The following is a 13300-nucleotide window of genomic DNA, read 5'->3' as shown; positions in this document are numbered from 1 at the left end:
CTTGGAGAACACACTGGCTTGCCATGCAAACAAAATTCTGAAACATTGCTTTTGACTAGTGAGGGTACTCTGGCTCCTTGTACATTTGAAACTGGGTAGCAGTTTCTTATATTCTTAGAGATCGTAAATTTAGTTCATCATCCTATTATTGCTGTTGAATTAAAGAATGCCATATGGATATATTTGTGTCATTAAGGATAAATGGATCACAAACAGACAAAGAAAGAGTCATCATATGGACCATTCACTGTGACTTACACCTTTGTCCTCTTGTCCTTTAAGGATCATGCTAGCTCATGTAATTTTAAATAAGGCTTTTTTAGACCAGTTTTAAGATAATAAAACATCCAATATAAATGGAAGCATTTTCTCTCAGTTACTTTTTGATGATAATGAAGAAATCTCTCTACTCTTCTCACATTTGGAATTTTGTCTTTAAATAGATTAGGTAGCAGAAGAAAAATCCTAGAATTCTATCTAAATGTTTCAATAGAAGCTATTGTGGTCATTCATCAATTCCAAATGACAGCATCCAGAGACTGTGTCTAAGTATCTGGCTTTGAAAACCAAAATGAAATAAAAACAGCAAAACAAATAATTAAAAGAAATTTTAACTTTTATCCTTAAATGCTTAACGTAAGAGGAGTAAGTGGAGCTTTTTCCTTGTAAAATTCGTCAATGACTAATCTCTTTTGCAGACAGAATATAAGCCAAAAAAATCTACTGAGGACATTGGACTGGAAAATATGTTATTTTTTTCTGCATTTGACTGATTAGAAGTGTTATTGATTGTGAAATAGTAACATTATTATTTTTTAATATATCTCAATTATTTTATTGACTTACTGGCCAAGGATTCAACAGACTTGACTTCTTTTTTCATTCATTTATAAAAAATTTATGAATACTTGCTCTATACCAGCCATTGTTGTTGATTCTGGGAATTCAGAGTTTATTAGACATATTTGTGGCTTGAATGATAGACCAGCACATAAAAGCTTGTGATTTAATAAGTGAATAAACAGGTCAGTAAGAGAGCTCAGAGGAGGGCACCTAAGCTAGCCCAGTGAGTTTGGCACTTATCTGCAATTATGGCATCTTTGTTGTAATTGCTAATTTCTCAGATATTTACTTATTGAAATGTTACTAGTAGTGAATTTAGTAAGGTTACTGATTGTAAGATCAGACAGACAATGCAGTTTTATTTCTATATACCAGCAGCCAACAAATAGAAAATAAAATTGGAAAAGATACCATAGCACGAGAAAGGTTCACGTATATACCTAAGAATAAATCTAACAAAAAAACGTGCAAGGCCTCTGTTTTAAAAACTGGAAAACATTGAGAGAAACCAAAGAAGACCTAAATAAATTGGTGGATTCAAAGACTCAATGCCATAAACACGTCGGTTTTCCCCACATTAATCTATAAAATCAACATAGTTCTAAAAATCAAAATGTTAGTAGTGGTTCTTTTGTTCCTATGGGGTTTTTTTTGGTGGGGGGTGAAGAGAAATGAGAGAAACTGGCAACTAATTCTAAAACGTATATGAAAATGCAAAGGACTGAGAATTGCTCTGGCAATCTGGAAGAACACAACATATATGACCAGATACTGAGACTCATATTCAGTTATAATATTAATACAGCATGGTTTGGGCACAAGGATGATCAGTGTTACAGACGAAGGAGACCCAAAATTAGACTCTCATGTACATGATCAACCTGACTCAGGTCGAAGGAAGTGCTGCAGTGCAGCAGGGAAAGAATGATCATTTTAATACATGCCACCATGTCAGCTTGGTAACCACGTGGGGAAAAAAAAAGAATCTTTCCTTTTACCCCATTCACAAAATTAATTCCAGGATTATAGACGTACAAGTGATAGGTAAAACAATAAAACTTTCAGAAGAAAATGTAGAAACATTTTTGATAGTTGGAACTAGGGAAAGATTTTCTAAATAGGAAACAAATAGGCATAAAAACCCAAAATATTGTTGAATTTAACCTTATTAAAATTAAATAAACTTCTCATTAAGAAAGTGGAAAGGCAAAAAAAAAAAAAAAGAAAGAAAGTGGAAAGGCTTCCTCAGAGTGGAAGATATTTGTAATTCAGATGTGGAGCTAAAATTCATTTCCAGAGCAGATCAACAACTCCCACAAATCGATCAGGACAGATACCAGAAATACTGTTTGTCCTATATCAACTTATGGTTTTTTTCTCACAAAAGAACTGTAGGTATAATCAGTTAATGTTATTCACTGGTTTTCCCTGCTAAGGATATTAGTTCCTACTAAGTCTTTAGCCAAGCACAGAAAAATGATGTCTTTCTGCCATTTATATCTATCTGCCTTCCTGCCTGTTTCTATTGATCTACTGATCAATTGATTGATCTATCTACCAGAACATACTTGAAGGTTAATTTTTATAGCTTACCTAAATATGTATTAAATACAAAAATATATTTTGAATTGTATATTCGTATATAACTGTCTGCTTGTTATAATGTGAATTGTACATGTCGAATTCCTCCAAATATAATAACACAAGAGGACTTTGCTAGAGAAAAAAAAAACAATAACTTATGACCCTCTTTGACAGTGACTACCAGGTGTCCATGCCTGCTTTCTTACTCATAGAGCCCTGATTTTATTTAGGGCAACATTAGACACAGTTTTAAAACTGCAGTTTCTCACCTTGCAGATGGAGCTTACTTTTTAATGTAGTTCTAGTGAATGAGATGGCAAACAGCATAATTAATTTGTTATTGACAGGAACTTGCAGGAAAGCTCCTTCAAAGGGTATTCAGCTCAGCTAATACGGACCCTTTGCCCTTCGCTTCATGTTCAGAGCTGCAGAAGCCATTTTGCAACTATTATAGGAAGGTTGAGTTGCAGAGACCTAACCCTGACATCTTTGAACTGCCAGTGTGGCAGCCTATTTTTGAACTTGTGGCACAAGGAAAAACATAAAGAGCCCATGTTATTTACGCATGCATGGTCTCTTGGGTTTTCTTTTCCATGTAGCTGAAGGACCCAATGCCTGAGGCACCAGAGGAGGAAAACACCACCCTCCCCTTCCTTCTTTAAACACTAAACATTCGCAGAAATACACCCAACTCCTTTTTGCTCTTAATTTGCCCACCAAGCTTTACTCCTAGGTTTTCTTGAAGCTAGAGTTACACTGTAAAGGAGTGTTGTTGTTAATTTCCTAACCCTTGAAGTTGAACGGAATGTAGAATGATGTATGAGGAAGCAGGATCTTTTGTATCTATGGCAACTGAGAACACTGTTTTTATACAAAGTCTTTTACAAGACTTTAAATTTTTTTGTTACATTGTTGAAGGAAAATGGAGTGGGGCCTTGCATTTTCGGTCAGTATCATCTAATATGACATGCATTTCCTTTTCTTATATCAGTTATTTACTATGAATTTGTCTTAATGTTTAGGTATAAAAGGTCTTTTCATGTGTTTTAAATTGTTATCCATTTTGGTTATAGAAGATGATTCTGTTTTTTCTTGAAGGTACTGAATTTTTACACAGAGTACATAAAGGCCTTAGTTTTTATTTTAAGTTCTAAGTATTTTAACTATTTAAATACTTATTTACTTTTAATATACAATCTGTACCGAGATAAAATAAGAACCTAAAATCAACTTCATATGAAGCTCTGTCTTGAAAGTACTAAATAAACCAGATCTTCTCTTCTTGATACAGCTTTCCTTTTTTTCCATCCCCTTTTGCTTTTGCCAATTATTTTATTCATCCTTAAGGATTTAATGCATATTTATTCTGCATACTATACCAATTAGTTCATAATTAAGATACAAAAGAATTATAAATCATAGTTCCTTTTATTCAGTAGCTCATGATCTAGATGAATAAACAAAGCTCACACGTTTGAAACACTTCCATACTATAGAGAAAAACAGCGTGCTATGGAAATAGATGTTAAGTCCTTGAATGTAGAGAGAAGGAAGGCACTTTATAAGTTGGTGGGATTAAAAAACACCTCAGAAGACACCTAGGTGGCTCAGTGGTTGAGTGTCTGCCTTTGGCTCAGATTGTTGTCCCGGGGTCCTGGGATTGAGTCCCACATCAGGCTCTCTGCAGGGAGCCTGCTTCACCCTCTGCCTGTCTCTGCCTCTCTCTCTGTGTCTCTCACGAATAAATAAAAATAAAATCTTAAAAAAAAAAACACCTCAGAGAGAGGAGAGTAGATGAGTCATCCTTGAAGACCATCACTTTGGACGAGGGGAAAAACTTGAAGGGGCTTTCCAGATAGCACAAAGAGCAAAAGGCTCTTTTTGAATCGAGACATGGCTAATGTTGGAAATGCCAAGGATCTTGGAGTATAGGGAGCGCAGACTGCCTTCTGCTGGAGGTCTGATGTGAAGAGCACTGAAGTAGAGAAAGACTGGAAACCCATGTCTTGAGTTAGAAACAGAGGGCAACAAAGTGGGCTTGAGTATGGGTCCTTCAGTAATTCCTTAGTAAATGTGTTCTCGGCCACTGTACTGACTACCTGTGGATCAATACTCTTACAACTCTGATTGTTGAATTTGGAAGCAGATGACTTAGTGTTATTAGGGTTGCACTCTTTGGATTTTACGAAGAAATACTTAGGCTAAATCTCATGCCATAATTTAGATACCCCAGACCTTGCTGTGAGAAGCAGGAAGCAAGATGTACTGTTGGACAGCAGTAGTGAGTGGCTATATGCATTTTTTTCTTATCTAATGCAACTGGCTACTCTTCACCTAACATCTTTGCTTCTGGAGCCTTAAGGTTTAATCATGTCTGAAAAAATGCATTTGAATGATTTTTTTAAAATTTAAGATGAGAAACTGAAGGAACATTTTTAGGATTCATTTCCTCTGATATTCATATTGTGTCTAATCCTAGCAGTTGCCAAAAGGTAACCTGGAAGAGAGCATGGTGTACAACTAAAAAAGAAACATCTCAACCAATCAGTGAAGCAGAATAATAAATATAGAGTAGCCACTGGTAGGACGATTGTCATATTAACTGACAATTGTTTCAGAAAAAAAAAAACAACACAAACTTCTGAGACATAGTCAAACCAGAGGAAGAAAGACAAATGAAAAACTGCACTAGGAAGGTGCCATTTTCATGTTATTTATATGGAGCGATTTTTCATTACTATATATAAGAACATTTCTTTCTTGCCACATATAAATGAGCATCTGGCAAGAGCAAGATAATCATACATTATCTCTAATTTTGTATGTGATAGAAAGTGTCAGATTCAACATGATCTTGTATATGTTATTAAGAATCTGCATCCTAAATGTTGAAAATTGTTTATTCAGCAAATCTCAAACCTAGGTATATACACTTGGTTTGTCTTTTTTCTGCTTCATTTGATTATTGGGTCCCTATAGGTGCCAGGCAGTGTGCTAAATTGGATACGTGAGTGAACGTGGGGTTACATTACCATGGGTGAGGCAGACATTAAAATGAGCCCTAAGGAGTAAGTAAATTGTATTATATACTTGAAGGTGATATGTCCTATGGTAAAAAGGAACAGTAGATCAGCAAAAGGGAGACTTAAGAGGACTGGGGCAGGAGGAGGGCTGCAACTTAAATAGGGTGGTCAGGGAGGCTTCACAAAGATGACCTTTAAGCAGAAACTTAAGACTTTGAGAAAAAAGCCATGTGACTCTCTGAGGGGAAGCTTCCAGAGGATCTCTGGCATGTCTCTGGCATGCAAAGAGGCAGATGGGCTGGAATGGTGGTGGTGATGGTATAGAGTAGCAGAGATGAATTGAGAGCAGTACCTGGGATTGGATGAAGCCTTGTGGGATATGGCATAGTGTTTGACTTTTAATTTTTTTATGATAACAGCTTTATTAAGATATAATTCACATATGGGGTACCCAGGTGGCTCAGTCAGTTAAATGTCCAACTCCATCTCAGCTCAGGTCTTGATCTCAGGGTTATGAATGCAAGCCCCATGCTGGGCATGGAGCCTCCTTAAAAAAAAAAAATTTTTTTTTAAAAAGGATATAGGGATCCCTGGGTGGTACAGCGGTTTAGAGCCTGCCTTTGGCCCAGGGCGTGATCCTGGAGACCCGGGATCGAATCCCACGTCGGGCTCCCAGTGCATGGAGCCTGCTTCTCCCTCTGCCTGTGTCTCTGCCTCTCTCTCTCTCTCTCTCTCTCTGTGACTATCACAAATAAATAAAAATTTTAAAAAAAGGATATAAATCACATACCAGGAATTAAATTCATTTTAAGTGTAACAATTTAATCATTTTTAATATACTTAACAATTGTGTATCCATCAGCATAATAGATTTTTAAAAAAGATTTGTTTATTTTAGAGAGAGAGAGCATGAGCAGGAGGGGCAGAGGGAGAGGCAGGTGTGGAGGGAGAGGGAGAGGGTGAGAATCTGAAGCAGACTCCACGCAGAGCGCAGAGCCCATCTCCTGTCTCAGTCTCATGACCTGAAGATCACAGCCCAAGCTAAAACCAAGAGTAGGTCGCTTAACCAACTGCACCACCCAAGCACCCCAGGACAATCAGTTTTAAATTTCCATTGCCTCCAAAAGAAATCTGACACCCTTTAGCAGTCAGTGCTCACCCTCAACTCCCTCTCACTCTAGGCAACCACTAGTCTACTTGCTGTTTCTATGGATTTGCCTTCTGTATCACATTTAATATAAATGGAATCATAATACATAGTCTTGTGTGTGTGACTGCCTCCTTTCACTTAGCACAGTGCTTTCAAGGTTCCCCATATTATAACACATATTAGTATTTCATTCCTTCTTATGGTTCAGTGATGCTCCTATGTATCGACCTTGTTTTGTTTATCCATTATCCATTGGTGAACATCTGGGTTATTTCGTACTCTTTTTGGCTATTATGAATAATGCTGCTACAAACATTTGTGTAAGTTTTTGCATGGATGTTTTAATTTCTCACCCAGGAGTGGAATTCCTGGCACATATGGTAACCATGTTTATCCTTTTGAGGAACTGCCAAACTGTCTTCCATTTTACATTCCCAGCAGCAGGGTTTGAGGGTTCTGATTTCTCCACATCTTCACCAATACTTGCTGTTATCGGTCTTGATTGAAGCCATCCTAGGGGGCGCGAAGTGATACGTCATTATTGTTTCAATTTGAAATTGCCTAATGGCAGTGATGTTGATCGTCTTCTCATATGCTTTTTTGGCCATTTGTATATCTTCTTTGGAGAAATATCTTTTCAGTTCCTTTACCCATTTTAATATAGAGTATAATTGCCCATTTCTTAGTGGGCTGTAAGCATTCTTTATGTATTCTTGATACAAGTCCCCTATCAGATACATGGCTTACAAATATTTTCTCCCATTCAGCATATGCCAAGGCCTTAAAAATTCTTGTAGAATAAATATTTGAATATTCAAAGTTATATTTCCATTATAGTTCCATTTTTATAGCATCAGAATGTAGTCAGTTATATTCCAGTGTTAATTTTCCTGACAAACTATTAAAGATATGTAAATAAATTGACAGAGCTTTCATTATCTTATCATCTTAAAATTCACCATTATGATCCATAGGGGGTGTTTAAAATCTGCCATTTTAATGAATGGTCAAACTACAAAAACATGGAATAAATTTTTTGTTTAAAAAATATAATATTTGATTTTTAAATTTTATAGATGGAAAAAGTGGAGGCCGATCTAACTAGATCCAAGTCTCTTCGTGAGAAGCAATCAAAGGAGTTTTTATGGCAGCTGGAGGATGTCAAACAACGATATGAACAGCAGGTTAGTCTTTCATTTTGATGATGCCATTGAATTTTTAAATGCTATAATCTCTTTTGTAAGAATTTCATTATAGGGGTACCTGGCTGGCTTAGTCGGTGGAGTATGCAACTCTTGATCTTGAGGCTATAAGTGTGAACCCCACGTTGGGTGTAGAGACTTAAAGATGAAATCTTAAAAAGATATATGATAAAATCCCTTCACAATGAAAATGTTACTAAGAATGTTATTATCAATACATATGAATCATTTGAAATAAAATCTGTTTTAGTAAAATCCAGAAATAGGATTTTAGCTCTTCACTGAAGTCTATTACAGTGGTTTGTTAATCTGCATGTTTAATTGAAACTTTTATTGTAATTCTTGAGTCCTTCTGTTCCTGTCAGAGCATAAATCTGAGTTGCTTATTTATTTAAGAAATAGTTTTTGGTACCTACCATGTCCCGACTCTGGGCAGAGCAGTAAGCCAACTGACGACGTACCTTTCACACAGAGCATATACTGCATTTTTTAACAATCATTTAAAATTTTTTTTCTAATTTAAACTTAGTTAACATATATAGTGTATTATTAATTTCAGGGGTAGAATTTAGTGATTCATCAGTTGCATATAACACCCAGTGCTCATTCCATCACGTGCCCTCCTTAACGCCCATCACCCAATTACCCCATACCCCCACCAGTCTTCCCTCCAGCAACCCTCAGCTTATTTCCTAGAGTTGAGTCTCTTATGGTTTGCCCCTCTCTCTATTTTTATGTTATTTTATTTTTCCTTCCTTTCTCCTATATGCATCTGTTTTGTTTCTTATATTCCACATATGAGTGAAATCATATTGTATTTGTCTTTCTCTGAATGACTTATTTTGCTTAGCATAATACTCTCTAGTTCCATCCATATCATTGCAAATGGCAAGATTTCATTCTTTTTGATGACTGATATTCCATTGTATATACATACCACATCTTCTTTATCCATTCATCTGTCAAAGAACATCTGAGCTCTTTCCATATTTTGGCTATTGGGACATTGCTGCTATAAACATTGGGGTGCAGGTGCCCCCTTGAATCACTCACTGTGTTTGTATCCTTTGGGTAAATACCTAGTTAGGGCAGTTGCTGGGTCATAGAAACTTGTCAAAGAATTTATCAAACTCAACACCCAAAAACCAAAAAATCCAGACAAGAAATGGACACAGACATGAGCAGACATTTCTCCAAAGAAAACATACAAATGGCTAATAGAACATATGCTACATTTTGGTGAGCAGCCAGCCTATTAATTAAAAAAACACAAAATAATTTCGGAGAGTGACTAATGAAAGAGGAAGAAAGTATGTACAGAGGCCTTGTTGGGTGGAGATGGAAGGGGGATTACCATCATTGACAGGTGGTCAGGGAAGCCCTCTGAGCAGGAGAACCTTGTGCTGAGAATCTTGAAAACCCGGGATGAGCCAGCCATGAAGTCTCTTGGAGGAATAGTATTCCAGGCTAGCGGAACAGTGAGTGCAAGGATCTGAGATGAGAGCAACTTGAGAGTGTTGAAGGAACAAAAATGACAGAAAAAGACGGTTCAGCAGGAATGTAGAGGGGAAGATTCCAGCTGTAGGAGATGGGGTGAGAACTCGGCTTGGACTAGGACCAGGACAATCCAGAGCAGCATAAGAAGTTTGGATTTGGATCTGCATCTTATTTACCTAATAAAAAAAGTTTTATTTTCATCTTTTCTAAAACTGTATTCCTGCTAATTCTTGGAATATTCAAGGTGGTTATTAATTTTTACTTATTTGTTTAATTTGCTTGCCTTGTTTCCTTAAACATCTGGAAAAATGTTAATTAGCTTAATTACTAAGTTAAGAAATTGTTTTTCTAAAGACAATATTTGAATCTTTTTATTCTGAAAACCTGAATAATTTTTTCATTATTATATTTTCAAGTCCTTATTAAGTGGCTACTACATCAAAAACTAATAATCTTGTAATGATTACTGAATTTTAATCCCTCTCCTAAGTGATAGCAATTAGGGGCTCAGTTGAGTTCCATGAAAAGGAATTCTGATCTGACATGTATGTAACCTTATGGCTGTTATGTTGTTGTCGCTCTTTTAATTTTAAAATGTTTGTAAATATACCTGAGTTACTTTCATAGTGATGGTTTAAAGTTCGCAAATCGGTCCTTCTTTATTTGCATTATCTGCGTTTTGCTCTATTCTGTCTATGCAAATCACACCCATCCTTCAAGACTTGCTTCCTGCTCCTACACTTCCCTACAATGTCACAGGACCTTTTTGGCCCACACCCAGTTCTTCCTTCTCTGAAATTACAGCATTAATCATCTCATTATTCTGTACACTTAAATCAGTTCTTGTATTGTAAAATATCATGTAGAGCTGTTTTTATCCAGGGTGGAGTGCAGTCTACAAGGAAGCAGAAACTTTCTCTTCTATTTCTTCCAATCTCTGTTACATTATATTTCTGATTGAGCTGATAATAGAAATACATTATAGAATTCATTATATTGTTTAATTGATTGGAGTAGAAAATGGGGAGAAAGAAGGAACATAAGATGACCAAATATAAATAAGAATAGTAAGGAAGGTCAAGAAGTGTTGCATATTATGCTCTAGTTATGAGGTATAACTGAGATGATTTGGGGATTAAAAGCAATATTAAAAGCAAAAATAAAAACAAGAGAAATGTCAGTTCCTCTAAATAAATTGGTGGAGTAACAGGAAACCCCAACTCTGTCTCCCAGGTGGAGAGAGGAAACTCAACAAGTTAAAAACCATTTCTGGGGATCCCTGGGTGGCGCAGTGGTTTAGCGCCTGCCTTTGGCCTAGGGTGTGATCCTGGAGACCCAGGATCGAATCCCACATCGGGCTCCCGGTACATGGAGCCTGCTTCTCCCTCTGCCTATGTCTCTGCCTCTCTCTCTCTCTCTGTGTGACTATCATAAATAAATTAAAAAAAATTAAAAAAAAAAAAACCATTTCTGTGACACAGATATGACTCAGAAACTATTGTGTTTCAGGGTGAGTATAAGGAGGAGACGCATTCTCTTTGAGAGTTTAAAAAATTATATTTTCAGGAGTGCCTAGGTGGCTTAGTCTGTTGAGTGTCTAACTCTGGGTTTTGGCTCTGGTCATGATCTCATGGTCTTGAGATCAAGTCTCAAATTGGGCTCCTCCATCAACAGAGTGTCTGCTGGAGATTCACTCACTCTCCCTCTGCTCCTCTCCTCCCTCCCTCTCTCTCTCTTCCTCTGCCTCCCACTCCCCACTCAGTTTCTCTCTGTCTCTCACTTTCTCTCTGTCTCTCCCTCTTGCTCTCTAAAATAAATAAATAAATGAATAAATAAATAAATAAATAAATAAATAAATTTTAATTTGTATTTTCTTTTTGGTGATAATCTTCTGGTGGCAAATGTATAACCAGATATAGCCAAGTGACTTCAATGCCTGATTTGCATTTATTTTGTGATTGTTTTGGCACATCTCTGGCTTCTTAAAGTTGGATACATAAGAAAAATCACCATGGAAAATTAACATTTGACTAAATAAAAATTATTTTAAGTTAAAAAAAGAAGAAATAATATTTTGCAATGAATGTGATAGGCCAAAAATGATTCTCTTATAAAGTTAATAAATTTGTAACAAATAAAAATAATTAGTGTATAAATTAAGTAATTATCACAAATCATAAGAAAATCATTAATGTCCCAATAAGTGACCTCGCAAAGGACAGAAACAGATAAGAAACTAATTGAATAAATGACCATGTAGAAACATCTTTAGCCTTAGTATCAATAAAAATGCAAATTAGAATTAACAATGATGTACCATCTAAAATTGGCAAAAGTTTAGTGAAATTTGTACTTTCATATATTGCTGGTGACATTTAAATTAATGCAGCCTTTTTGGAGAGGATTTTGGCAGTATCTACCAAGAGTCATAAAAAGTATTTATACCCGCTGGCCCAGTTATTTTTAATCTCAGACAGAAACATTCAAACAATAATATTAGTTATTTTTTAGGTGATGGAATCATGGTTGATTCTTTTTCTATACTCCCTCCTTTACACATTGTGACTGTCTTTTTTAATGTGACAGTTATGTTTTTAATTTAAAAATACACTTACATCGTGTGAATCACCAAATTCTACACCTGAAACCAATTTTACCATATATATTAACTAACTAGAGTTTAAATAAAAACTTTAAAAAATACACTTGTGTAAATTTTGGAAGAATGTAGGTTTCAAAGGTTTTTCTCAGAATGATAGTTTTAAAAATCTACTAAAGTTTTGTCTTTGTATAGTCTTGCCTAAAAATACTTAATCAGAGAAATTAGTTTTTTAAAGAATTGATTCTATTTATAGAAACTACATGCTGTGGGGGTGTCTAGGTGGCTCAGTTCATTGAGTGTCTGACTCTTGATTTTGGCTCAAGTCATGATCTCAGGGTTGTGGGACTGAGTCCCCTGTTGAGCTCCATGCTTGGAGTGAAGCCTACTTAAGATTATCTTCTCCCTCTCTGCCCCCCCCCCGCCCCCCCCCCCCCCCCGCTCCTGCTTGCACTTTCTCTCTCTCAAAAAAAAAAAAAAGGAAAGAAAGAAATGTTGGCAAATCGAACTCCAATAAAAAAATATACAAAAAAAAAGAACTTTGCCAAGAAAAGATAAAAAAAAAAAAAAATTAGCACAGAACAAGGCACAGCAAAAAAAAAAAAAAAAAAAAAGAAAGGAAGAAACTGCTGTTGCATTAACTTTTCTGCATTTCATTTTCATGAAAAGGGGATAAATGATACAATTGTCATGCAAGTGTGTGACAGTAGTTAAAAAAAAGCTCACTTAAGGATCTCTCAGATCTTGGTGATTTCACCCATTTTATTCTTCCTGTATCTATAGGCCTGTTTATTAGACTTGGTGTTGAGATTGAAGATCCCAGGCAGTAACTCACTAGGAAAAGAAAACACAGGAATACGAGCTAATAGATTTTAGGAGAATATTTATTTATTTATTTGAGAGAGAGAGATAGAGATAGCCAGAGAGTACAAGCAGGGAGGAGAGGGAGTAGCGGACTCCCCACTGATCAGGGAGCCAACTTGGGACTTGATCTCAGGACCTTGATCGGGACCTGAGCCAAAGGCAGGTGCTTAACTGACTGAGCCACCCAGGTGCCCCAGGAGAATATTTATTGATGTGATAATATGCCAACTTTTAAAATCCATTCCAGCAGAAAATTTTATTACCTGGAACAGTAAGTAGTCCCCCAGACCACTCCAAATTGTTAAGATTTTTACTGTGAAAGTTTATTATGAGAAATGATAGGCATATAGTTGTGGTCCCTACAAGCTAGCAAAAGTTCACTAAAAATGAAGCCAATTAAACTAAGCTCATTTCCTTTTTTGAACGGGGGTCAGGCTGGTAGATAAGGAAAGTATGGCTGGACTTCACTGAGCCACCTGGTAAGGTCCTTCATGAAGGCAATATGGAAAAAATGGTTTAGATATTGGTGCAGTTATGT

The 13300-nt window shown here is 36.2% G+C and overlaps 1 protein-coding gene across 10 annotated transcripts in view; it reads left to right on the top strand.

Annotated features, from left to right (window-relative positions):
• The window catches only part of CEP112 (centrosomal protein 112), a 400571-nt gene that overhangs the window by 165496 nt on the left and 221775 nt on the right, over positions 1-13300 (top strand). For all 10 annotated transcript variants that reach the window (XR_012009149.1, XR_012009150.1, XM_072781073.1 and 7 more), the window contains one exon: positions 7677-7784. Coding sequence is in view for 8 of the 10 variants with exons in the window: in XM_072781073.1 (XP_072637174.1) it covers positions 7677-7784 (108 nt within the window). In the remaining 2 variants the exon portion in view is untranslated. The remainder of the gene's footprint in view (positions 1-7676; positions 7785-13300) is intronic.

The sequence above is a fragment of the Canis lupus genome, chromosome 16 (genome assembly GCF_048164855.1).
Source record: "Canis lupus baileyi chromosome 16, mCanLup2.hap1, whole genome shotgun sequence".
NCBI classification, from domain to species: domain Eukaryota; kingdom Metazoa; phylum Chordata; class Mammalia; order Carnivora; family Canidae; genus Canis; species Canis lupus.
Note: the sequence above shows the minus strand (reverse complement) of the source record. Positions and strands in the feature narration are given on the sequence as shown.